At 34.7% G+C, this 27,483-nt stretch overlaps 3 protein-coding genes across 8 annotated transcripts; 1 reads left to right on the top strand and 2 right to left on the bottom strand.

Moving 5' to 3' along the window:
• Positions 1-3,074: 3,074 nt before the first annotated feature.
• On the bottom strand, positions 3,075-7,667 carry LOC106165441 (uncharacterized). Of its 5 annotated transcripts, none has more exons than XM_087013012.1 (4): positions 7,643-7,667; positions 6,953-7,108; positions 6,363-6,610; positions 3,075-5,914 (listed from the first exon to the last, which is right to left on the bottom strand). In XM_087013012.1, the coding sequence occupies exons 3-4, from the start codon at positions 6,585-6,587 to the stop codon at positions 5,549-5,551; spliced, it is 591 nt and encodes a 196-aa protein (XP_086869138.1). In that variant the 5' UTR covers positions 6,588-6,610; positions 6,953-7,108; positions 7,643-7,667; the 3' UTR covers positions 3,075-5,548. The 5 variants fall into 5 exon arrangements, with proteins under 5 accessions (XP_086869138.1, XP_086869139.1, XP_086869137.1 ...); XM_087013013.1 differs by having other exon boundaries at positions 6,363-6,570; positions 7,643-7,665; XM_087013011.1 differs by having other exon boundaries at positions 7,584-7,661.
• LOC106165443 (replication protein A 14 kDa subunit-like) lies at positions 7,664-10,584 on the top strand. Its single transcript, XM_013543650.2, has 4 exons — positions 7,664-7,848; positions 8,265-8,339; positions 8,634-8,748; positions 9,009-10,584. The coding sequence occupies exons 1-4, from the start codon at positions 7,687-7,689 to the stop codon at positions 9,095-9,097; spliced, it is 441 nt and encodes a 146-aa protein (XP_013399104.1). The 5' UTR covers positions 7,664-7,686; the 3' UTR covers positions 9,098-10,584.
• A 488-nt stretch (positions 10,585-11,072) lies between these two features.
• LOC106165440 (GATOR2 complex protein MIOS-like) lies at positions 11,073-27,090 on the bottom strand. Of its 2 annotated transcripts, none has more exons than XM_013543645.2 (25): positions 26,948-27,090; positions 25,790-25,928; positions 25,051-25,127; positions 24,321-24,400; positions 23,791-23,843; positions 23,547-23,605; positions 22,990-23,161; positions 22,568-22,666; positions 22,236-22,330; positions 21,754-21,851; positions 21,338-21,456; positions 20,805-20,920; positions 18,797-18,934; positions 18,404-18,479; positions 17,832-18,030; positions 17,433-17,501; positions 16,982-17,085; positions 16,008-16,249; positions 15,101-15,173; positions 14,442-14,580; positions 13,863-13,904; positions 13,343-13,505; positions 12,871-12,982; positions 12,476-12,587; positions 11,073-12,072 (listed from the first exon to the last, which is right to left on the bottom strand). In XM_013543645.2, exons 2-25 carry the CDS (start codon positions 25,908-25,910, stop codon positions 11,973-11,975), a joined length of 2,658 nt encoding a protein of 885 aa, XP_013399099.2. In that variant the 5' UTR covers positions 25,911-25,928; positions 26,948-27,090; the 3' UTR covers positions 11,073-11,972. The 2 variants fall into 2 exon arrangements, with proteins under 2 accessions (XP_013399099.2, XP_086869136.1); XM_087013010.1 differs by having other exon boundaries at positions 25,051-25,121.
• Positions 27,091-27,483: the final 393 nt, after the last annotated feature.

Below are 27,483 nucleotides of genomic sequence, written 5' to 3'. Positions count from 1 at the left end.
TTCTGCATTACGAGAACATATACATCATTTCCGCATCTGCTGTTCGATATACTGAAGATACTGCTGAGATAGAATTGTTTTAAGCAGCAAAGTTTTGAAAATGGGAAACTGGGTCACATATGACTTTTCCTTCCATCTTTATGCAAAAGTGAAATTTTGGTCAACAAATTAATGCCATAATCATAATTAACAAATACATGTAATTACAAAAAATGACATACACTCTTCACTTAAACTTTAGAAAATCGGTGATAGTAGGATTACAATCCAGACAAGAGATAAATAACAAAAGTCGTTTTATATGTACCGTACGTACAGTTTTACAGGTAGACTTGGATTAGAAAAAAAAGTATGCAACTGAATGTAATTTTCGAGAATTTGGCTTAAATGTGTGAACTTAACAAACCACACAACTCAAACAAAATGACCAGTTGTGGTCCGAACAAATGACACTTTTCACACAGCAATTAAAACAGCAAGTTTTCAAGCTTTAAAAGATTATACAGATACGAGATTTAAGCCACTAGATTTTGAGTTACCCTCGCTGAGATAAAGATAAGATGAGATAAAGACTTACGAATTTCACGCGTGGTCACATGAATGACAGGAATTTGTAAGCCCAAATGGGGTGTTCAGATCGTCGTTTTCCTTTTTTAAGTAAAATTGAAGGGAAAATTGCTGTAATCTCCAGATTTTAATTTTGCCTTAAGAATTTAATTCCAGGAGTTCGAAAAGAGTTAAAAATTGCATATGCCAAGTTCCGAGTGAAAAAATTTGAAAACTAAGCATTAAACAATTTTTCAGAGATGGATTGAACTGATTATGTATCATTTGTAATATCAATAACATAAGACTGCTTCAGATTGATTTATTTCTCTTCAAAGCAATTTTAAGAACGTGGATAAGTTCTACCTTGTATAAATCACCATACGTCAAAATAACGTGAACAAAGTTTTCAAGGTTCCTTTTTTTCGTCTTTTGGTGAAAATGTCAATTGGAGCTTCATTTGCGAGATTTCCTGGACTAAAAAAAAACAAGTATTCCGTATTTTAGCATTATATTTCCATTAAAATAAACGTCAAGCCACAACTTGCAGCCTTGCTAAAGCATAGCATAAATAGTTCTATAAATGTCACGAAAGCAAACTAAGACTCATCATTATAGTAAAAGACGTTTAAAGCACAAGGGGCAGTTTTATTCTTTGGGAAAATAAAACAAATCTTGTTACTAATGAATACACAGTGTTAAATATGCTGCGATTTGATTCTTTTACAAAAGGCTTCAAAATTCGGCGGTAAAAATCATTGTAAATTGCTTTGGACAGAGCGTTTTGATTAGACGACGTGATATTGACATTATATTTCTTTAGTCTTAAATGAGAAATATCAAACTTTAGTTCAAGCATTACTTATAAATTGGCTAGCAATTCGCCCCCTATGCCTCTAATATGGCTGCTTACATACTTCAATGAGTCGGAATATTAATACATATTATGGTATTATTTGGGAAATCATGCCAAAATTAGAAATGAAAGTATCACTTAACCTTCAATTTTCAAATGTGACTATTTTGCTGCACTATAATTATGACATAGTTTAATTAAAAACCACTCATTACATTTCAACAGCAAAAATTCTAGAAGAGCCATTCCACAGAATTTTCCCCATCTTGACTATTTTTCATGTTTGACTTTACGTCCACTACTAATTCTATCGTTGTAGTTTACAATTCCGTAGTTAACATAAGGCAAAACTGCTATTTCACTGACACGAGGTACTTGATGAAATAAATTAGTCATGGAGGACAAAATAACACGCGGGGAAATTATTTGTGGATGGCATAACCCAATGCTCAACGCGCAGGCGTAAAAAAATTAAATACATCAAAGATAAGTTTTAGAAAAATACCTAAAACGTTTGCCTTAGAACGTTTAGTTGAATCGATTAAAACTGAAATATCCATATACTTGGTATCCTGGCCGCCTGGCATCCACACCCTGGTCACTCAAAACTGAAGAAGTGATATCTCCTCCTAGAGTTCAGGTTTCAAATAATCCATGGGGGTAGGAGGCAGGAAGAGCTAGGTGACCACCCTTGCTATTTATCAATTACCATAATTTGCCAGACAAATTTTGATTAAAAATGTACTAAAATAGTAATGCACAATAAGTTTTTGTTTCCAGCATGTTTCAGAATTCACTAGATTAAATTAATTAAAAGAAATCTCAGACCCTTTCACACCTTGAAGTAAAACGGCATTATGTAGGTCACTGGCTATCCTTATATGGTCTACTGCATGCTGCAATCTGAGCAGTTTTTGTCAAGTTTGACAAAGCAAACCGTACTATAGCGCCATCTGGAGGGGAACAGAAATGATCTTCTCTGCTGCAATCGGTAGCTTAGCATATTGTTTAAGTGTGTGCGTTTGTAAGCAGGAATCAAACGTCCACAGAAATTCACATTCTAGTTGAATGAGACTCTAAATGTAAATAAACACATTTAATGTTTCTTAAATAAATATTCAACAGTTCCATAAGTTTGAAGAGAAATGGTAAAACGGTGTCCAGCCCTGGAGACAACAGATCCAAATGACAGCTATATGTACAGGAACGTGTCTGTACATAAAAAGCTGGGTTATCCATAGTTATACTCAGTGCACTAAAAGCACCACAAATGCCATTTAACAATATTTTTTAGTATAACTATAAAATTATGTATCCGAAAGTATGGTCATTTTTGCCCATTATAAAATTCAAATGATATTAGTTATACTTAATTCATATAACTGAACAACAAAGGAATATTTAACAAATCTTATTTTAATGTCTTTTTGCTAGTATTTCTGAAAGTTTATGTACCTTGAGAATTTGAAATTAATATGAAATGAACATTAGAATTTTGAGGAGTATTTTCTCCATCCTGTTCAAGAAATAAGAAGTATTTTAGAAAACAGACTTAAAATTGATTTGAATTTAATATATGGACACCAAATGTTATCATTTTTTCTAAATTTGAACTAAAATTACAGTCACTACTGTGTACAGTCTAATTAATCAAGTGCTGATTAAAAACAAAAATTTTTAAACAATTTATTTGACTTTTATAACATTTACTCTTTATAAATGATACTTGCATCAGTCAACAAAGCATCAAGGGAAAAAACTGTGAATAATAACATAACATATGAGAATATATCAATATGTATTTTACATTCACCAAAAATTTGATTGGTATAATGATATGGTGTTTTATACTTAATTCTGGATTGAATCTCAACTTACACTTGATGCAGCAAATAGCACATTAAAATATACAAAAGAAATACTGATATATTGCACACAAGAAACTGAATACTAATTGATATGTATAATAATCATAAAATAATGATGGAAGCCTACAGCAACACAAGAATGCCATTGTATACAGAAAAATTTAACAATCAATACTTGGAAAAAAAAACACCTGAAATAAGAATTAACTCTCCTGGTCACTCCCTGATGATACATTTTTTATAATTTTGTTTACTGATTCATACATTTTATTTTTATAGCTATGATGTTGGTACATTTTACCTATCATAACTAATACTTGTTTTCCTGATATTCATCAAAACAAATTAATAAATACACCAGGTGGGATAAACAAGTAAATGTTTAGATATGAAGTGGTGTAAATAACTCATTAAACACCACCTAAAGATACAATCTATACAAAGTTAAAAGTTACATATCAACACTCATTTTATGTGGCGAAATTAAATTTGTCACTGTAGAAGTAATACTACATCAGTTGAATCAAGAAGCATTCTTCCATGTGTCATTGAAATAAGATGGCATGTATCATTACAGACTTATCAGTTATTCATTAACTCTCATTCGTCATAAGATAAATACTATCATATAATAGCTTGATAATTTTAACCTCTTGACACTTAGCACATTACCGGTACATACATTGCATGATCTGAATCAGATCTTAATCAATCAACTTCTCTCTGACATCATATAAAGGCAAAAGATATATCACAGGAAAAAAAAGTTGGCACCTTTTAACTAGCACAAAATCTTTTGTTCACTGTCACATAAAATGTTGGCATGAGGATCAAGAGATATGCAGGGATGGATCCAGAAATATTTTTTCACAGACTTCCAACTTATCTTTGTTGATTGATCCTCCATTTTTGACCATCTTCCAACAGAAAAAAATTAGATACCCAATAATGTAAACTTGAAAAATCTGATGCATCTTCTGGAAGACCCAGAAGACAGCCTCAATCTGCCCCTGATATGTTTGTTTTACCTAGGTAAAGTTTGCCCACAGTTCATACAGAATACACATACAACTGGTCAGTGTGCCAACATCTGTTTAAGTTTTCAATCATTAATTTGTTACAAACTCATGCTCCTTTCTTTTACTCTTCTAAACATCCCTGTTCAAAGTAATGGCTCATTCCACAGTATTATATTCGCCAGTGTGACATATTTTCCTTTTTTTTTTACCTTTTGCCACTGATTTTTTGTTATAATTTAAAATAAAGAAAGTAAAAATTGTTATGAATAAACTAATATTGGGACATAAAGAGACAGGCCAATAGCAACGGGGGTCGGGTCATCCTAACTGCTGTTTTTACCGGGGTAAAGGTACACTGTTGGCAAAAAATCTAAGTTAAAGTACATGAAGGTTTCATGGTAAAAGGTCCACTTTTTCAGAACAACCCCCCCTCCCCCCCCCCCATGAAATTGCTGGCTACAGCCCTGAGAGAGGATATGTATTATAAGGGGCAAGTAACATTAAAGGGTGTGACAATGGGGAAGATACTCCCTAATGACCAGTCTCATAATATATGTCTACTATGAGTTACCCGGTAAATTTCTGCCCAGTTTTACTACAGCATTATACTTTTTTGGTCATTCTGGTCATGGATAATGAAGCACTGCTTATGGTAATGAATGGCCCAAGCTGGGATGGCAGGGAAGGGGAGGTCCCAAAGGGCGATCTGAATGAGGATCCAGTCAGGGCCTTGCCGGAGAGTGATCACAATGGGAGCCCTGACAAAGAGCTACAAGATGCCTGTATCACCTTTTCATAGAGCTAAGTCAGTGTTACTAACCCCTACCCATTTTAAGTTCTAAAACTGCACCAGTGTTCTGTCTTAGGGCTCCTTTCCAACGAAAAAAATATGACTCTAGCTGAATGTAATCAGATAAAGTGATATAACACACCTCCCCTTGACATTGTCACTGAGTAGAATACAGAGAAGCTTGTGACTAAGTATGTTGGAAACAAGAGAGAGAGTCCCCCGCAGTTGGATCGATGAACAAGTAACGATAATCAAGGGCGGATACAGAGCTACATGTATTTTCTGACATTCTTCCAAATTACCTTTGTTGATCCATCCTCCATTTTGACCGTCTTCCGACATATGAAAAATTAGATACCTGTCAATGTAAACTTGAAAATCTGACCATCTTCCGGAAGACCCAGAAGAGGGCCTAAATCCGCCCCTGATAATTACATCAGAAAAGTGCCCTTTAATAACTAGTCTCAGATCATTCACAACTCTGCCATGCTTCCCTCACCACCCCTCTCTCCAAAGAAAAATCATAGTCATATTGACTCCAGTCGGGCTGTGACTGTATCCTTGAAAACTGACTCTGTGTTTGATTGTCTGTGTTTAGAGCCACTTCCAGTCCATATGCCAATTGAAAAGGCACCCCAGACAATACAGAGGCCGTGTTTGGGGTCACAACCTCAGAAAATTCTGCCGAGTTTGAGAAATCTGTAACAGAGGTTCTCATTGGCTGATTGTTGTACTGTGAGTAGTGTGGCGAGGGGACGGAATCTCCCGTCTGCTGCATGTGAGCTTGGACACAGCTGTAATTTGGAGGGTTGACCTGGGACTGCTGGGAAACACCCTGGTGTTAAAAAAAGAAAAAAAATTAACTTTGTATGATTGTCTCTATTTGAGCAGGGTTCTGTACATGTACACACTGTCCACTTTGATTATTTTACCTACAAATATGTTAATTCCAAGCTTGCAAGGAAAATAAATAAATAAATAAAGAGCACATTTAAATGTTTCTCAGTTGATATGAAATGTATTTTCAATACTTCCTTTACTACTTTCATTTAGTTTATTGTTCATTCAGTTGGAAAATTTGACCACGCATATAGAAAGCAAAAAAAGGCCAAAGTTTTAGACCAATATTTTGTACCTCACTTAAGTGGGCTACTAAAGATTCATTTCAAATTGAAATAGGCCAGAATTTTCTGTTTTAAATTTTGACCCACTACCAATTCAAGTTCTCATGTATGTGAACTTGGACCCAGTGGCAAATAAATATAATATACATAATATCTTACATAAGCACAGTGACTATATGAAGGTGGTAAATTCTGCTGACTGAGCTGACCCGCGTGAACCGTGGTCCTCTCCACAGCTGTTTCTCCAACCAATAAGAACCCGTCCTCCTCTTTATCCTCAACCCTGGCCACGTGGAACTGCGAGTTACTGGCTGGGGACTTGTTCTTCTTCCCCTTACCAAACAGGTTGGCAAACATGGTGTCTATACTGAAAGTAATACCCATATACAAGATGCTTTACCTAGAAACTTGATTGCAAACAAAAACCCAACTGGATTACTGTATAAGTTGAATAATAAAAGAAACACGGGAAGCACATACCCAGTATACTGTTATACTAGTACTTCTCATATACAATATATTGAATTTCTCATTATCAGCTTTGAGTACACCTTGATTTTTTTTATAAAAATTACTTTAACAAACGGGCAACTAGGTATTTGATATCATGGTACTGGTATTCAGTAACATACTATGAAAAACAGTTCACTTTAACCCACATAGAGCAAACTGTATCTGTACAGTACAAATACATGTATGTCACTTTCTTTTTCAATGGCATGTTCAGTTCTTTGTAAACTTGTACTTACCTTTTGATTTCTGTTCACCAAATAAGATATTCAAGACCTTTGGTCAACAGCAAAATACCTCAGGCCTTAAGTTCACCCCCTATTCCAATGAAGACACGGGTGCATGTACATGGTGCTCATTGGTCTGCCAACACATGGATCAAAAAATTCAGGTTACTTGAAAACAAAAGGTGAAAGAGTGAAAGAAAGTAGAAAAAAGTCCTTCAACAATCAATATTCACTTAAGCTGCTGGATCAACTTTGCTCAATTTTCTCTAGAACTGTCAACAGCACATTACAATACCTCTGGGACGTGTGGATGATAAATTTTATGGGCTCTGACTTTATCACAAAACTGATTTCCTAATACCCCAAGCAAGGACTTTCACCCGCATGGAGTCATAGTCTGACGTGTACATATAACAGAGAAATAAAGAAAACTTTGTTGAATGATGACAAAGCGTATGTCGCAAATGTATGACTCATATGGCAGGTGTAATGCTGTCACTGTCATCACTTAGACAGTAACACTAACGTCAAACATGATGACAAATACGAAGATAAACATTTCCTGATAGTGTTAAAATACATATGTTATAAAAATGAAACCATTCTCTTGTCTAAGTCATGTTTAAGATGAAATGTCATTAACTTAGCCAACAGAAAACATCGTTATCTTTCAACAGTTTCCCTTTTCTTTTGATTGTTTACCTTTACCGGACATAGCCAGAGATGTGCATTGTGGGATTGCACGCATGCGCATTCTATCACCCGCCACCTGCGAATTTCGCGGAAAAAATAGCCATCAACACTGCACTGATAAAATGAGTAGCCAAGATATTCGCCACCGCGTGAATGCTTCCATGTTGCACACCTTCCAAGGAGATAATGTCGCTCTTATGGGTGTCGTGAAAGAGGTGAGACGGTTCACATTATGATTATAAATTTATCATGATGAAAAATACAGAAAGATGTCGGACTAAAACGAAGAAATTGCTCATGTATTATCAATGACACTTTTGCAGAGGCAGCACGTTTCAGATACAAACTTATTCAAGGCCTTTCTTAATAACGTGTTTTTTTCTTCAATAATGGTAGAACGTAAGAAAACATAATGTAAGAAAATAGACTGAGATGATCAGAATGTCATTTTGTTTTAAGAAGGCTGTAAGCTGAAGTTTTTACCAGACTCAGTGTTTCTAGCACACTAATTTTATGTTTCCTGTTTATATACATTGTCAAACAAAACAAAACTGCCCAATATCAGTGATTGAAAAGATCCCTCTCCAATGTAAAAGCAGCAGACACTGTGAAGAATTACATTTTATTTCAGATTGACAATAATGGCACATCATTCCAAATGGAGAGTAGTGATGGACAGTCTGTTCACATCATTCTGAATGAACCAGTGAGTAGGGTGGCACTTTTATGTTTATAAGCCTTTTTCATTTGTATGTTTTTATTTATATTTAGATTAATTATTTTTTGTTGAGTGGGGGTCTTTTTCCCCGCATTAAGTATTGTTTTTTAACACTAAAGATAAAGCATGTATCAACAGGTAAGTGTATACAATACCTGATAGACATACTGCTCAAGATAACATCTAAATATAATGTAGGTAGACCAAGTAAGGTCTTTTCACACAACCACAGTAAGTGAATGGACAGTTTTGGTTCATACAATATTCATTTTCCTTTTCCAGCTCAGTGAAGATCTAACCAGCCTTCTTGTGGAAGTGCATGGCGTGGTGGATAACAGGAACAACATCAACTGTCAAAACTATGTCCCCTTTACTCCTGAGGTCACACAGTCATTTGGTAAGAGAATAAGGGACCATTCCCAGACCCTTTTGTACTAACTGTGGATCGATCTATCTCCAAGGGGATTCTTGCTAAATTGCAAACAACTTAAGCAGCTGAAATGTTTGTCATGCCTACTGAAGCTGCAACCTTTCACTTGTTAATTGACCTGGATGGTCTGGCCCCCCATTTCACTAAAAACTTTGATAAAAAGCATCTTTTGCAGTTTTTTCTTTTTACAATTTTTCCATAAAGAATCATTTTGAAAATTATTTCAGATATGGAGACATATAACAAAGCCATAAAATTATCCCACAGTTTGAAGGATCATTACATCCAAGGGGGACCCCTGGAGCCAATGGAATAAAAAGAAAAGACAAAAAAAAAACTGTTGGAAGTTAATTCCTGCCAAAATATGACAATATTGCATATATTTTAATGACAATGCTTACAAAGCATTTTACCCGTCAAATGGAACAGACTGAGGATGATTGAAAAAATAATGGATCTTTCAGTGGAGAAAATTAAGGACATGGCAGGAAGACTAGAGTTTTTCAGGACATCATTGTAAAAATTATGTGTAATGGACACCACTGGTTGGTGAGGCAACTGGGCCCTGTAACTCAAAAGCATCACGCCTTGCGACCGAGCGCAAGTGTCTTGATTCCATAACTTGCCCATACCCGCCCCATATAATACACTGTAGCCTCTATGTGATATAGCTATTTGCAGTGGGCGATGCTTTCGAGTTACGGGACCCTGAATTTCAGGTTACAAGAATTGCATACAGGGGAACTGGTATACATACATCTGAAACTAATGTGACAAAAATAGGACATTGCCAGTTGGATGGATACACACTAATTGTAGCGTGGAATAATCTGGAGATTATGAATATTAGTGTTCAGTCTAATTGGTATATTCATGCAGTTCATGTACCTTACCCCAAACCAGAGAAATCTTTATCCACACACCCAATTTGCCCATTCATACAATACCAGACCCTCTGACCTCAGCAGTGACATCTGTGTCTAAAGTAACACACCTTGAAGTGCTGTGAGCACCTGTTAAGATGTCTATGCTGTAAAGTGAACAAGAATGGCAAGGCTAAAACCATGGTTGTCTGGAATTTCTTAACTGTATGTCAGCCCCATTTGAAATTCTCATTCATTTAACTTGGGGTTTCAGTAACAAGTATTACTGAATATCGAGGTGACTGGAATATTTCCTTTTTTTCCTATGGATTGACCCATGTACTTTTTTGTTTGTTGTTAAAGGAAATTCTTAGACGTTGAAGTATAGAATCTGTCATTCCCTTACAAGGTACTCATTTACCATCATTCATGGTATTTGTATTTAATTCGGTACAAGTGATTCTCGACTTGTTTCTTATGTACATATATGATGATATTTATTACTTCTAAAATAGTCGGGTGTTACATCTTACAGATGTTTTGAAAGATGCTGTGCTAAATAATAAAAATGAAATGAAACGATTCAAATTATTGTTTTTCTTTTTATCAAGAGCTTGTAAAATATGTGGGAATGAAATCCAGGTCAATTGCCCCTAATCATTCCAGGTGAAATGACCCTAGTCATTTACTCCCTGATGATGGTGACTGACAGCTACAGAAATATTGGAGGTAATACCCACATATTTTACAAGCTCTTGATAAAAAGAAAAACAATTTGAATTTATACATACAGAGCTAATGAAACTGTTCTCTCGAAATGAAATGAATTGTTAAGTGATCTTTTCTGACAGTGACACAGAGATTACACCAATAATCTTTGTTTCCCATTAAAATCTTTTACAGTTTCGTATCTCAGAAATAAAAAATAACTTAAACTGGATTGTTTTACTCCTTCTGTCTGAACTGTTTCTATATGAGAAGCACTACTTGTATAAAATCTTTTTTTTTTCTGAAGAATTGGGAAATTTAACTCTCCAAGTTATGGAGAAATTTGCATAAAGTTGACTTGTGATAAATAGATAATCCCTTTTAGAGTATCCTTTACAAACTGCACTGAATAATATCAATATACACTGATAAGTTTGTTGTTTTTACGGTTAATTATTAAATAACAGTCAGATTGCTGAACATTAATTTCCATTCATTTAGTTATGGCACACTCCTACCTTCGTCATTCACATGGAAGTTTGATTACTTTTTTAACCAAGTATCAATGTTACAGGTAAATCTTGTTTAATTTCAAATCTAAAGGCATACAAGGGAAATTTTTAGACCAAAACATGAAGAAATACTTTGCATTAATTTTCCTCTTATGCAGAATCAACTTTCAACAACTCAAATGATTTATCTTATAATAAAAATGTCCAACAGTTTTGAAGATATGATTAATGTCGTAAATACAAATCGATTAAAAAACAACATTTTGATGCAAATGAATCGACCTTCCTTTGGTTCTAATTATAACAATGTATGTTGTGTATCTTCAAATAAAATTCTTTTCGGTAAATTAAGTTATCCCTTCGGAGATAACAATAAACAAGATAACAACAATTACTCAATATCCTTAATATTGGAGCTTATGAAAGGAATGCATTAATTTTTTTATCTCACTGCTTTATAAATTACATAAGATTATATTTTTCTTAACCAATTACTAAACAACTGGTCGTTGTTATTTGCTCAAGCTCAACTTAAAAGTTTCAGAATAATTTAGCAAATGGCACAGTGATAACTACATTGACTTCATTATTCTGGTGCATGTCTTTGACATTTTGGGAGTTACCATTCCCTGGAGAGCATCATAACTCTAGATGGAGCCACTATTCCCTGAAGAGTATCACACTCCTAGATGGAGCCACTAGCCTACACGTCAACTGGACAGGTTGGTCCAGTAAGCTGTAAGCCCTTCCCTGAAAGTTCCTTAATGTATGGAAGTGTAGTTTATGGCTTTTAGATATCTGTCTTAAAGTAGAAACACGCTTTGGATTTACTGGCTCTCATTATAAGTCATCAGAGACAGCAAGTTTATAGTTAAAAGCTGGTTGTCATGGCTGGATTGCAAAAGCAACTTTTGCCTCTGAATCAGTCGCAGGGGGCACAGCATGGGCAGTCCCTAGGTACAATGGGCTAGGGCTATGTTTACACAGTGAACTGTCATAGTCACTGGCAGCTCTTAGACTCCTCTACATTAGGGGCATGGGTGTAGGACCAACCCCACCCCTCACTCTCTCTCCCATACTTGGCCTGTCTTTGCACACTGGGTTATTTCTATGTAGCTCCATGTTCCTCAGAGTGAACTGCCTGGTACATAGAGTCTAGTGTCATACATTTACATGTACAGCCTGTCACTGGGCACTCACTGTGGTCTCTGGAATAATACAATGCAATACTGAAACAATGCAATGCAATGCAATACACTACACTACACTACACCATTCTACCATGCAATTAATACACACAAATGAATGAAACCACCATGAATGTACAAATAAAGGATATTGAAAAGGAAGGGTAAAAATTGATTACCATTTTCTCTCCCACCCACCCTGTAAACTTTCAAATGTGAAATACTGTAATTGTACTCTGACAAGGATATCGTATAACTGTTACTCTAACAGTACAAATACGAGCAATGTGAGGCCAAAAAACATAATCATCCCATTTACATCAGCTTCACAGAGGAAACTACATGTAACTTATCTCACACCAAAAAAGCCCCTTCTTACCTAAACCAAAAAAAGATCTAGAAAATAGAGGAAATCCATTCTTACCTAAACCAATCAGCTATGTGCTGGGAATGGCCGCCATGACGACAACTCTGGCACCAGGTGAACCAATCAGAAAAAGGAGCTAAAATCATGTTACTGTTACTGTGGTGTGAACCTGCAACACAAAACACTTTCTGTATAATTTCTGAACAACAGCAATTTCATCTTAAAACATAAATCATGATCTGTCAATAAAAACCCATTTTCTGTCCAATTTCAGCAATTTATAAATTCAAAATTTGTATGCAATTCCATATATCTAATCATGAATATAAAACCATTCTATTTATTCAATTCTTTTAGCAATCCATTCGAAATACTCATCATTTCAACAAAATCATACAAATTCTTAAATCCGAATCATTTATAGTAAGAAAGATTGATGCACTTATAATCACCTGTCCTTTCTGACTTGTGTCTAAAGGTGGCTGTCCCTGAGCTTGTCCCCATGTGTATTAAGCACAGTGCACACCTTGGTAAGGGTTTTCTACAGCCTGGGCAGGCAGTTACCTAGAGTAAATAGTTCTATGGCTTGTTTATTGTAATATATGCAAGAGAGAGAGAATGAGTGCACGTGTGTGTGTGTGTGTGTGTGTGTGTGTGTGTGTGTGTGTGTGTGTGTTTGAAAGAGAGTGTTTGTGTGAGAAAGAAAAACAGAGCAAGGGTGGGTGTGAGGGAGAGAGATATGATTTTCACAAACTCTCTGAAACTAACATTAGATCTTCTAACATTTGACAACTGTTACAAAGACAAAAGGACCTGTAGCTGACTACATAGTTACATCGAATAGGTATTTTTTAGCATACAGATTAGATTACTTGTTGTTAAAAAAAAAAGTTCTGATCAAACTCATAAATTGGCCACATGTACCTTAGGTTTGTTAGCTGCAGGCCCTCCTCCATAAGACAGAAACTGATTTCTTCTGTTGGCCGAGGATGAGATGGACTTCCCACAAAAGTTACAGCTGGCGAAGACCTGGGTTGGAGGTCGTATGCTGGCATCACATGACGCTCTGCGCACATCAAACTCCGCCCTGGAATTTGCAGGATTTTCATTATTAATAGTCTGTTCAGTTCTCAGTAATGTTTATACAAGGTATAAATGATAATTAACATTTTAAGCACTTAGAAGGCAAAACAGTCGTCCTTCTTTTATTCTGGAACCAAAATGTTTAATTTTAAAAAAAATTTACCTTGGAAGTATCATCTATACTCAACTCAAAAATAAAAGGACGTACAAGAATTGGTTTTAACTAGAAGACTGAAAAAATAAGTCTTTAAATTTGTACAATGACCTTCGTCCATTTAAATGAGAAAATTGGTCTTTAAATGATGAGCTAGGTTTATGTTACAGTGTTTGACACTTTTCATAACAATTGTCGTCTGCTTACCTTTGATACCACATTCCCCATCTGTCCAACAGACTGCGATAACTGAAGGAGAAATATCAAATAAAATATCAACAATTTCAGAAAAAAATAGATTGTTTAAACATTGTCATTTGGTTAAAAATGTCTTTTTTTTTTAGTTGAGAAACAAATATATCTTGACTTAACAGGTCTTTTTTTACTTTTACTAAAGGAGAAATATCAAATAAAATATCAGCAATTTCAGAAAGAAAAAGATTGTTTGAACACTGTCATTTGGTTAAGAATGTCCTATTATTTTTTAGTTGAGAAACAAATATATCTTGACTTAGCAGGTCTGTTTTTTTTACTTTTTGGCTACATTTATGACAAGTAAGAGCAAGATGCATCATTTGATGTTGCACCGCATTGAGAACATCTCTCAATTTACAGTTGACAAACAAATATAAAATTGCTTTTAATCAAAATTGCTACCATTTTTATCACAATTACTATATCAATGATTTTATGCATTTATTTTCCTTTAAATCACATCAATATCAAACAGCCAACATTGGTGAAGAATTACTACACTATTACTGATCTTGACTTCTCAATTCTCACCTCTCAATCCACGTCTGCACCCTGACATCTTTGCTTATCTCTCCCGGCAGAGCTTGGACCACGGCCAGCGAGGCCGTCTGGACATCCCCCGTGTTGTCCACATACTTCTGGAGGAGGTCCACTCCATCTCTGCCGAAACCTGGATACAAAATATGAAAATCAAATGAGGAATCACTATTTATAAGTTATCTGTATCTTGTCTTTATTGAGTCAATTAAAATATACTAAATAATATATAAGATCTTTTAAGATATATTAATGATTTAAAAATCATTTCACCTTTGTAAGAACAGGAAAAGAGGAATTGTACATAAGAAATGTACATTAATTCTTTTAAATACCAAAACCTGTTCACAAGAAAGGAAAAATTTGTAAAGAGGAGACATGGTAAGTTGTTAAAATCCCACCTTTATCTTGAGTCATGCGAGTGTTATCAAAACCTTTCAACAATGCTTTCTTTTCAAATTATACTTCAATAATGACGGATCTGTGCTTACATTTACTTTTAAAAAATCCATAGACCTACATTTTTCTAATATTTAATTGTTATACAATAAAAGAACTCCACTCAAACAAAGGTCTGGAAAACAGTGGATCTGTAATGCAGGTGCCTCTATTACACACCTGTGTTTTTGATAGTCTTGTCCCATTATACTCACCTGTAAGTAGAATTCCCTCTAAAACTCCCCCATTGATCATTTCAGCTGTCAGTGTGTCGATGTATTCCATTAGCTGGACAGAAATTAAAAATACATGTACATGTCTTTTGTTATTTCAGGCAAAGTGCCATAATAAAATGATTTGCAAATAAAAGAAGTAATTTTCCTCATTAAAACGAGTAAAACATAGAGAGGATTGTGATGATTTTAATCTCAGAGGCAGTCAAAATCATTCAGGTATGACATTCTGAAAAACTGGAATCTTTCATTTCAAACTACCTATAAAAGTGTCATTTGACAACAGTGCTGAAATATTCTATTTTGAAGTACCTCAAACATTCCATTTTGACAACAGAACTGAAAAATCGCATTTTAAAGCACAAGTATGTCTTATAATATACAAATTTGAAAACAGAATTGTAATATTGCATCTTGTAGTACCTAGAATATTGCATTTTGAAGTGCCTGAAAAAATTCCATTTTCTGATACTAAAATATATTCACATTGGTGAAAGTTAAAAAAAACTGAAAATTCTGAAAATCTAGCTTGCAATTTCTCATCGCATTTTGAACATACGAAAAAATTTATCAAAATGAAGTCTGAACATTCTGAAATCAGGCATAATCCCATGCACTCAGATAAAAACAGCAGTACTGGAATATTCCACTTGATCGAGTATTAGAATATCATCATTTATTTATTTACCTGTCTTGTGTTTTGAACACCCAGCCCTTCAGGCTTATAAGACACCTGTTGAGTACAATTGTTCTTGTCTTTTATCAAAAATCTTAACTAACTGCCTCAAATTTTTTTCCATCAAATCTTCTATAGAGGTCTCATTTTCTTGGATCGTCAACTTTTTAAAAAAATTATTGAATACTTGACCACAGTGTTAGAATACCCTACCTTGCTATCACAAAGGTACATGCAGGCAAAGGCTACTCTATCCTGGACGCACATGTCCTCTTCATTAAGTACAGCGTCAAAGTTCTCCATCCCGCTGGTTAAGAAAGCAAACATGGAACGAAGATTTGCGTTTTTCAGTGACGTGGACAGGGCGTTACTCCACATGTCGCGCCACAGTGTGTTTTTGTCATCTGAGAACCCACTCAGTGCCATGGCAACAATGCTTAGGTTGACATCACCACCTGAAATTCGGTAAAAATTATTAAATAAATATTGCTGCATTCACAACTTAAAGGGATAATAACTCTTGGTATGAGATCTATATTTCACAATAAAAACCTTGTGAATAACTCATAGAAATATAATTTATTCTGTTTTACCACAAAAACAGCAGTTATAGCTTTTATTCTGATATCTGAACTTGTCTTTAGACCACGTGACCTCCATTGATGGCTATACTCTGTTAAAATCTCTTAAGAGATTTTAACAAAAAACCAAACTTTTTAGAAAAAAACCAGGGACTAACTTTGAATGTAAAAATGGATTCATTAACCATTGGTAAGTATGGGAAAATTGTTGTTTACTCCAGGAAAATTCATTTTTTGGCCGAAACAAAGAGTTATTATTGTTAATCTGCAGACTAACAGATCCATGGATCAAATATGGCTGACCTGCTTGAAAAATAACTGCATAATCCTTGCGAATAATCTATTAAGTGTCTATAGGGGAATTATGCAGCAAGTGGTTCAGTTAAATTTAATGCACTGATCTTTTATGCTGCAATTCAACTTGTTCTTGATGAGCCCTCTGTTAGCCTTTGTGCAATATTTGATTTTCGATTTTTTGCATAAAAAGTTTTAGATACCTTCAAGCTTTCATCCTCTTATGATCTTTATAATGCTTCCAAAATTTTATGACAAAATAAATGAAATTTTTTATAATAAACTAATCACAAAATCTGTGACAAAACCTACCTGTTCCAGAGGCCCCCTTGTTTAACACATCTAGTGCTCTCTTGATCTTTAAGTTGAACAAAGCCACCAGTGCTGCTCTCTCATATTCTCCATCAGACTCTAATCTATACAGTTAAAATACAGAATGTGAACTATCAAAATAAAACATTCTGTACTGAAGAGGAACTTCTGAGATAATGAGAAAAAAAATCAAATCTAATACTGAATCTAATCTGAATCTTTACACTGAAATAGAGATCCAAATTTTAATTTTCTCGTTATCTCAGTATGATATAGCTGGATGAATCAAATTTAATTCATTCACTTTGATATGAAGAGGGACTCCATTCCAGTAAAATGCCATATAAAACACAAGAAGTGAAAGCCGTGTTTGCAGATGAGAGTCCCTAGAAAGATTCAGGTAGTCAGCATTATATCCTTCGTAAACAAACAAAAAAAAACATAGACTTACCTGTCTATTACTGTATTTAACTCTGCTTCACTGTCAAAGTCCCAACAACATAGCTGTAGGCATTTTTTCCTAGAATGAAAAAAAAATATTTGAAAATTAGAAACTTCTTTTTTTTCCTCTGCTTTTGCTGAAATGTTGTTAAAGCAAATAACATTGGTAACACAACATTAACTGAAAAAAGGAGAAAAAAATTTAAAAATCCTTACAATAGTCAATGTACTGTATCATTAAGTTTTACAGTCAATAACTTTTTGTCTGACTGACAAAAAAGCAAATTTTACCAAGATTCATTATACAACTTAAATGAATCACAATCCCATGATATTAAACAGCACAAATCTTGACATATAATTTATTTCATCCAAACTTCAAACAAAACAATGACATCAACAAACGTACCTTTCATCACTTTTGTATAGCTTGGGCTGCAGACGATTTTTACCATCTACACCTTCCCATGGTGCATAGCTGTATTCGCTGAAATTGGTGACTCCATTTTGGCTCACCTCGCCACGGAGGATAGACTTGATGCCGTAATATTTTGGAGCGTTCTTAATCATTGTCTTCAGTTTCCCTTCTTGCCATAGACTCCTGACTGGTGATCATTGTTAAGGAAATTGTTTATCAACCTATTTCATCATAATAAGCATTAATTTCTATAAACTTGTAAAATCAGATAAGTTACAGCCTGAAAAAAAATTTTTAAAAAACTCAATTTTCTCAATTCTTTGACCATTCTAATTAACTGCTGTTGATCAAGGCAAATATGTCAACCTCAGAAAAATATTTTTACAAATTCTTGAAAATAATTTTAATTTAAAGATCTTTCGTTGTTACTGTTATTTTTTAATAACATTTTACCTGCAAAAACACTTCTTTTCATGTTCTCATATTTATTAAAATCACTTCCTTTGGGACAGTACAACTGATGGTAAAATACTAGAAAAGAACTCGCCACATTCAAAGGATATTATCTATCCAGCTCCACATACTTTTCAGCTGTCTATCATTTCCCACAAGTTCAGTGTTCTGCCATACCTGTTCTGTCTAAAAATATAACATTAGAAGAAGTTCTTCTCAAATTATTGAATAAATCTCATGTGATACTTGAAACTTAACAAGCAAGTTTTTCATTTTTATTCAATATCAGTTGTTACCAAGATGTAAGAAGAAAGTATATCTGATAGCTTTATACAACCATGGCATTTACAATGGATTTGTTTACAATTTATTATTTTTTTCTAATAGGTTATCCTTCACCTGAAGTTCATACCCCGCATTTCATTTTCTCAACCACATTCATTTCATCTAGTCAAGATGTTTAAAAAGAGATCACACTTTTTATAACAGGTCATTATGCCTACCTGGAGACCATACCCTCGCATTGCCCTGTATTTCATTTTCTCAGCCACATCCTCCTCTCCTGGGGGGACCTGTACTCTACTGCACTGTATCAGCTTCTTCCCACAGGACCACGCTAACATCTGACTGGGCGACCAGGCCTAAAAAATGCACAAAACATTTCGTATTAAAAAATTCAATATTTGAACTCTTAAGTGAGAGGAAGGGAGGGAGGCACAGGCTCTGCTGCACACCAACATTTTTTCCACATGCCTACAGATGTTGTTTACCGTGGGACCATATTTAATATTTAATAACCACAAATCATAATCATGTTATTTCACTACTGGAAGCATTATCTTATTTTTCTGGGCAACAATGCATATATACATGAAGACAAAAACTATCAAAAATATTCAAAATTTTGGATAATACAAAGACATGCAATATACATACACACACTGGACAAAAGAAGTGTCACCCCCTAACTCAGAGTAATAAAAGTAGGCAGATGTTGGGTAATTATAATGCCTGGTCTACTTATAATGTGACTAATGAGTATAAAACCGCTGTACCATGGGATTGTATTGTTGGTCTTGTACATGTACAGCAAATGTTATTCCTGTCTTCCTCCAATATGGCAAGATACAGGCAATTATCTAACGGTTATAGATGCAAGTTATTAACCTGAAGAGGCGGAATATAAGCAATGTCAGTATATCGATACATTTGAATTTTTTAGTCAGAACCGTGCAAAGGGTCTGGTCTCGGTATAGAAACACTGGATCAAGAGACAAATTGCCTCTGATGGGTCGTCCAAGAAAAACTACTGGCCGTGAAGACCGACGACTGATTTTGATGTCCAGGTTGTCAAAGTTCGACACTGCTTGTCAGTTGACAACACAGTGGAAAAATTTCACACATAAGAATGTGTCTGTGAAAATTGCTAGGCGTCGGTTACATGCTCAGAGAGTGTACAGCAGGGTAGCAAGACTGAAACCTCTTATATCGTTACAAAACAGGCAACGTAGAGTGAACTAGGGTCAACAGGATCTGGAACTGGACAGTCCATGACAATTGGTCCTATATATATTTTTTTCTGATGAGTGTCGCTTTGGTCTGACCTCTGATGACAGACGGGTACGATGCTGGCGAACTGCTGGTAAAGCATTTGAACCACATGCACTGAATTTTCGAATCCGGAGCAGCATATTTATCATGGTGTGGGGCTGCATCAGCATCCATGGCGTGGGCGAATTGATTGTGGTTGATGAAAACATGAATCACTAGAAATATATCGATGTTTTGGAGTCAGGCTTGCTACCATCTATTACTAACATGTTTGGTGACAGGATTTATCCATTTGTTCACCAGGATGACAATGTTCCTTGTCACAGGACCAGAGAAGTTGATGATTGGTTTGACCAACAGGACATTCGCAGGGTGATGTGGCCTGCCCAGACTCCGGATGCAAACATAATAGAAAATGTGTGGAATGATATGTCAAAACTTTGGACAAATGCCCGTCTAACCAGCAGAGAAACTCTGTTATATTCAGTGTTTCATGCTTGGGCCAGCATAAGCCCTGAACACAACAGACAATTATATGAATCCTTGCTTCGTAGACTGGCACCTATTATTAGGTCACGTGGCTATGCCACTAAGTACTAATTTTGGACTTGAAACTGCATATTTTGGTATAATGTATATTTTGTTCTCATTTTGTGATTTTTTGTGAAATTTGATGTTAATAAAATGATACCAGGAGCATATCATTCCACAGTCATTTATCTCCCCCATAGTATTGGCTCAGTAGGGGTGACACTTCTTTTGTCCAGTGTGTGTATATTACTGTAATTATACAGATTTCCAACAAGGTACAAAAATCTCCACAAGTCAAGTAGTGGATCTCATGAATTTCTAATAATAAAAGCAAACTTAAAGATTAACCCTTCACCCCCAAAAATCCATCTCGTTACACTGCAAATTTCCTCGTCTTGCTGCTCGCTTGCACCTGCACCCCATACTCACCAAAGCAATCCTCTCAAAGACTGTCACATCCCTGATCTGGCCATCTGAGGAGATGGTCAGCATTCTGTTCTCCTGGGTGGGGTGCCAGGTAAATGACCCCACCCCATGCTGACCAGCTGTTGAAATTATAAGTATAATATAATATACTTGTAAGTATAAACGAGATGAAACCCAATTTCTGTTACTTTTAAAAACAAAAGAAGTCTGAAACTTTATGTCGAGGAAAAATACTGAAATGTTGCTATTAAATACTGAATGTGATACGAAAATAAAACAAATTTTAATTATGAAATTTATTTCCTGGATCACTCCAACACAATGTGAGATTTTGTTCTTTTCTTTTTTTGTAATTTAACCAAACCATCACCTTTTACTTAATGAATGTAATAAATGACAAGGCAGCTTCACTAGACACTACACTACGTTCACATCTAGTTTGGTTCACAACAGAAATAAAAAGAAAGAAATTAAAATCTTAATTTTATAAAAATCCCATACTAAATCGCCTGACTAGAACTAGAACTGTGCCTCACGTTGTATGAACCTCTCAATGATCACGGGTTCCATCTCATCGCTGCCCCCTGTCGTGTGCTGGATGTCGTAAAGTTTGACCACTGGCCAATCACGCATCAGACTGGTCAGTAAGCCTGACCTTAAATTGTGAAAATGGACAAATTAATCACAGCGAATGAAGCATACCAATGAGAAAGATACCAATGAGAAAGATCATACTTTGTGAACAATACTGACAGTATCACTTTTTTTTCTATACATAATGATTTGAAGATAAGTGCAATTATTCTATATTAAGTTTGGCTTCAATTTCAAATGATAAATTCCTGTATGCATGTTCTGCTTACATTGCCTTGCAATATCAAATGTATACACATACGGTAATAATAAAATTCTACTATTACTTCTACTACAATATCTATAGGGAACTACTCACCTTGTGGAGCACCAAGACAGCTTCATAATCTGTCTATTCTCTGTAAACGTCAACACTGGTTTGTCAAAGTTTCTCAAATCCCAAACAGAAATTTGACCCTAAAATGATATGTGAAAATTCATCAACGATCAATTAAATCACCAACTGTACATTGTTTTTTGAAAGCTGGCAATAAAAGACTTGTTTAATCGAACTTCACACAACATAATATGTAAAATGAAGGTCAAAGTGAAATTTAACTTGTCCCTTACCCTTGATAGCAGCCATCTTAAGAAATATAAATTTTTAAGTCCTTGTGCTTGTAAAACTTCCCATGTTTAATACACATACCAAACTGGTAAATCTCTTCTCATTGAAATATTCTAAAATCTTTTTCCCCCAAAATAAAAATGAACCTGTAAATTATGTGCCTCACTGCCATTTTTAGCCTCTCTCTTTTGTCAAAAAATTTACTTAAAAAACTTTTATCCAGAGTACCATACCTCTGAGAAAGACGCCACTCTGTCAGCACTGTGCGGATCCACACAAAGTCCAAACACATTCTTAGTCAGAGCCGCATTCTGTGGGTGGGTGCTCTCTGAAGAAATTAAAAAATAAGAGTTTTCCAATCATCTCAAAATTGCTGGTTTAAAAATCAATCACAATATTAAATTTAGTCTTAAGGCTAATTACCATTAAAAGGTACGGTCTCCATATACTGATACTTATCCAACTCTCTGGGGACTCCTCCTGAATGGATTGAGTTTAACAGATTAACAAGCCACTAAATACAAGCTATTATTGTAAAAAAAATATTTGGAAGATAAGCACTCACCCCTTATGTCATACACTCTGAGGTATTTGTTCATCCCTGTCAGCAGAATTTTGGGCTGATTTATTGACCAACACAGAGAGTATACACTCTCAGCAGCACCTGAAATCAAAAATTATTTTTACAAATTATATCTAGTAAAGATAATTACTGAAATTTTAATTTTCTTTTAAAAAAATTTTCATTTTTCTATATTTACATTTAGTGACATTGGTAACAGAAATTTAAAGATTTTTTTTTATCTACATTCACATTTAAAACAGAAATAAAAGAATTTTATGATTCCACATTCACATCAAGTTTGGTTAATTGCAAAAATTCAAAGATGTTAATGAAATTTTTCATATTCACAGTGTACCATACCAAGAATGAAATAGACCCATACTTGAAATACAGTAAACCAATGCAGTACTGGTACAACATACCTATTTCTGCCACAGGTCTTATAGATGGGGTGGTATCCACATAAAAGGTGGACCCTCTCTTACTATCTGGAGTGGCAGTAGAGTCATAGGAAGAACCATATGCTGGCTTGGCATTCACGTCCCACACTAACAGAGAAGCATCCTGACGATATTTATCCAGTCCTTGGGCCAGCTGTGGGGTAAAAAATGAGGAGAATGGATAGTTATGATGAATAAATTATCATTCTCTCAATACAATTTTGGAATTATTTCCTTATAATCACCCTTCTCTAATTAACGCTATTTCTTTGCAACTTCTAACTCAAAGTTGTTTTATACATCCTCATACTCAATATATATTCTGCACATCTTTCTAAGCTTAACAGCTCACAGATTTAAACCAAACTGATAATTGTGTCTATCAAAATTTGATTCATTTGTCCACCGAAAAAATATGAAAAATTCTTAGTGGAAAATGGATTGTTTTTTTTAAGTAATCACATTAATTATCATATTTTGATATATTAATTATCATATTTTGATATTTTTAAATATGGCCATGCCTCACAAAGACTTACCAGATTGTTATCATGGGTATTCCACACCAGAGAATTACACTGCCGTGCATGCCTTGGGCCTTTGAAAAAAATTTAATTTGCCTGGTGTTACCGATTTATACCACAATAATGGAAGATGAGGACTTAAGTGGGAAATTTTGCTTATATTGATTATCAAAAACAATTAGTAAGATCCTATAAACCTTTTAGTCACACTTAATTTGATATATATATTACACAGTGGCATGTATCTTTATATACTTACCAAATTCTTTGCCAACTAAGTCATTAGGATCCTTGTTTCCTCCTTGACCAAAACTGAAAAGGAGATTAAAGGATTGCTGATGGCTTAATACTTTCATCATCAGGATTACTAAGTAAGTTATAATAAACCTTTAATGAAACAATGGTGTACTAGGAGTGAATCTACTTATTCATTACCCCAAGCTAATTAGATATATTAAGAAAAACAATAAAAACTTTTTACCAAGAACATACCTGACTAGAATGTGGTAATGACTCGATCTTTCCAGTTTAATGGGGGAAACTGTGAATTTCACAAACACTGTAAAATTTTAAGCCATAATTCCTCGTGATAAGAACATTCCTACTGAGTGATAGCAACAATACTGAAAAGCTGGCTACCCTTTGGTTCAATAATGTACTGTGAATGCATCAAAATGCTATACAGAATATTATTTTAAATAACTCCAAAACCATGTATGTGAAAGACAGATAATTATTCCCCATTGAAGAGATTGAGTCATAACCATAATATACGTGTCCATTACCTACCTGACCAGTATAATCCGTCCATTAGCTTGACCAACGGCTATCAGCTGGTGAGGGTCATGTCCTGGGTACCAGGCCACACACTGAAACACAGACAGAGGATGACAGGGGTTTTCTTTCTTCATTTATTACTGTTTATTTTATTCTTTCATTTTACAGGGATGAGACTTTTTTGACTCCCAAAAATTGGGAAATCAGCTGATAGTCAAAAAAAATTAATTACTATTGTAAGCATCAATACCATCAAAAAAGTCAGAAATCCTCAACTTTTTTATTTATCAATTTGTGATTTCATTACTGTTGTTGCTGTTCTTTAAAATTCATTTGCAAATTGATTTTCCCTATTGTCTGTTTAGACTAATTATTTGAACTTCTTCATGAAACACAGACACCAAATTACAGGCCTTACTTTTTTCCCTTTTGGTTTAAGTTTTTTTTCTTTTTTTTTTTTTTTTTTTTTTTTTTTTGCAAATTTCATTAGCATGACTACTACAACATGGACTCACGAATTTAAGCCTTGTGATAATGAAAGAGTAAGACACAAAATTAAAACAAATACAAGTAGACATTGACAACTGTAACAACAACTGTAACATAATCATATTCCACATATGGGTACCATTAAAACACATTTATCATAAGTCTAAAGAACTCATTTCCAAGGAAACTATCATTCTACGTAGATTGATCCATCCCCGTGGGCACTCTCGCTGAATGCAATCAGATTACCCACCTTTACATACTGTATTTCAGAGTTCACAGACAGTGGGATGGCAAGAGTGCTGTCAGAGATTCTAGTAGCACCTGAAACTTAATAATTAGTTCTAGCATGTGAATTCATTGTATGTTGACTACATATCAAATCCATTTTTAATATGCTTCATCAAATTTTACAGCTAAATTGCATGTTACATTTGACTGTGTGTGACATTCCTGCAAAGAAACACTGTATTTATGAAATATATCAAGCATTATAAAAGAATGCACAAAATAAGAAAAGTTATGTGACATCCATCTTCTTTTTTTTCTTTTTTCATTCATTGAAAATCTATTGAAACTGGGTTATATTTACATGTAACATTTAAATAACAATAACAACAAACGTTTCAAACGAGACAACTTATACTCCATTGTTCATAACAATGTCTCTGCTTTAGAATAAATTTTAATCCAAGTCTTATAATTAAAATAAAAGTCATATAGCAGTTGATAAGCAGTGCCAGCAAAAGTGAAACCAGACCAGTAAAATTTTATTTGTTCATTAATTGTCCATCAGTGGATTTTCAAACCTTTGAAATCTGCAAATTCATGAAGTGAATATAATCATAATTTACAAGATATTTGGTTTTATTTACACTTCACTTGTCAGTGCGAGGGCCAGAATGTTTTTGCCATGTTTCTTAAAGAATCAACAGGCTAATTTTTTAGCAGACTAAGCTTTAGTTGTGACTGATATATTATTATTTCTTTACCTTGTGCAGAACCAAGACTGCTATCTGTTTTGACCACTTGAAATAGAGTCAGCTCCTGGCCAAATGTTACAAACTCTTCCTCCCTGTTTGGGGACCACAAAAGGTCTAGTTTCAGGCTCATTGTGTTATTTTTTAGAACCTGCAAAGAAGTACCAGCATGGATTTAAATAACATGAATCACCATACAGTATACATCGATGTGTACAAGTTGAAATATCTGTACATGTGATGTAGTATAATTTCAAAAGGCCCATCAGGCAATCCCTAATTACCCCCACACACACACACACACCAAAACACACACACACACACACACACACACACACACACACACACACACACACACACACACATGGCCTGCACACAAACATGCAACTCCAAACATTGCAGCGGTCTGCATATCCCTAATGAGTTTATAAACTGAATTTCAAGCACTATCCAAATACATCCCCTTCAATAAATGCAACGAATGCATGATGAACTACTGAAAATCAGTGTAGTGGGTCTAGATGACAGTGATCAGATATTGTCAATATTCTCATAAAAGTCTCAAAGTAATAGCAGAATTTGTAAAGACTGCTGTTAAAATACATAGTTCACCTGAAATCTAGTATATCACAGCCACTTATTGTCAATAATGCTGTGAGTAGCTTAATTAATTAATTAATATTATAGCATAATTTGCATTATCACATGTATAATTTAACATACTACATATGTAAACATACATAATTGTATATACATATATATTGTGTAAATATTGTAGTCTAGAGAGCCTGCAAATGTATTCACATCATTTAGTGCTCAATAAACTTATTATTATTATTAATAAAAGGAAAAAGCACTAAAATTGCGGAAATCATTGCAATCGTGAAAACAACACTGGAGATTGTGATTACACTACTTAGAATTTCAAATAAACAAAAAGAACTGCATTCCATAATAATAAACGTATGTTCTGGTCCAATAATGCATTAACAGACAACAGTTTATATTCCAAGAACAAAGGGGGGCATACCTGGCACTAAACTACAGTAGATGTGCATGAACTCATGATGCACTGTCATCATTCATTGAAGTCCAACTTTCGAAAGAGAAGTCCTACATTTCAGAAAGTACAAAACACAATAAAATCGTTAGCCTTAATGGAGAACTTACCGGTGTTCAAACATGAATACAGACTTTAGAAAAGCCGCATTATGAGCGGTAGTAAACAGTCGATCAAGGTGCAGACACGAAAGGCCACAACATTCACCTTTCGTGAGACAGCGCTGGCTCATGCATGTGGACGTGCTATGTCAGGCCACCAGGTCAGGAAAGGACAGTAACCAGGTGTCATATACGGACAAAGGAATAAGACGTAAAGATACCCTTTTTTAGTGGAAAATAGGAGGTAAAATTGCATATATTGGTGTATTTAATATTACCTTTCAATAGTATTTCATCAGAAAGTGAGAAATTCAGCATTTTAGGGAGAATGATATCATAACCTTCAACTAAATACTGACGAACTTTACTTTCAGTATGCGTGCTCTCTCCATTATGACAATAAACACGTGCACATATGTGCAGCTGGAGGCTACCGCATAAGATATTTTCTTGCTCCCTTATTTTATTTTATTCTACTTTATTTTATTTACTTATCATAAACAGTGGCGTAATTAGGTGGGGTATCATGATGATTGTGATTAAAA

The sequence above is a fragment of the Lingula anatina genome, chromosome 5 (genome assembly GCF_051362555.1).
Source record: "Lingula anatina isolate TDL-2025a chromosome 5, LinAna3.0, whole genome shotgun sequence".
Lineage (NCBI taxonomy): Eukaryota > Metazoa > Brachiopoda > Lingulata > Lingulida > Lingulidae > Lingula > Lingula anatina.
The sequence above is the reverse complement of the archived record's forward strand: the minus strand, read 5'-3'. Positions and strand labels throughout refer to the sequence as shown.

Excerpts from the sequence above, each read along its gene's own strand:
- LOC106165441 (XM_087013012.1), bottom strand. The coding sequence starts at position 6,587 with ATGGGTATTACTTTCAGTATAGACACCATGTTTGCCAACCTGTTTGGT. Across the intron at positions 5,915-6,362 it reads CATATAGTCACTGTGCTTAT|GGTGTTTCCCAGCAGTCCCA; the intron begins GTAAGATATTAT and ends TTTTAACACCAG.
- LOC106165443 (XM_013543650.2), top strand. The coding sequence starts at position 7,687 with ATGCGCATTCTATCACCCGCCACCTGCGAATTTCGCGGAAAAAATAGC. Across the intron at positions 7,849-8,264 it reads TTATGGGTGTCGTGAAAGAG|ATTGACAATAATGGCACATC; the intron begins GTGAGACGGTTC and ends ATTTTATTTCAG. Across the intron at positions 8,340-8,633 it reads ACATCATTCTGAATGAACCA|CTCAGTGAAGATCTAACCAG; the intron begins GTGAGTAGGGTG and ends TTCCTTTTCCAG.
- LOC106165440 (XM_013543645.2), bottom strand. The coding sequence starts at position 25,910 with ATGAGCCTGAAACTAGACCTTTTGTGGTCCCCAAACAGGGAGGAAGAG. Across the intron at positions 22,331-22,567 it reads CAGAGTGTATGACATAAGGG|AGAGCACCCACCCACAGAAT; the intron begins GTGAGTGCTTAT and ends TAATTTCTTCAG. Across the intron at positions 12,983-13,342 it reads CTGCAGCTAACAAACCTAAG|GTAACTGCCTGCCCAGGCTG; the intron begins GTACATGTGGCC and ends TATTTACTCTAG.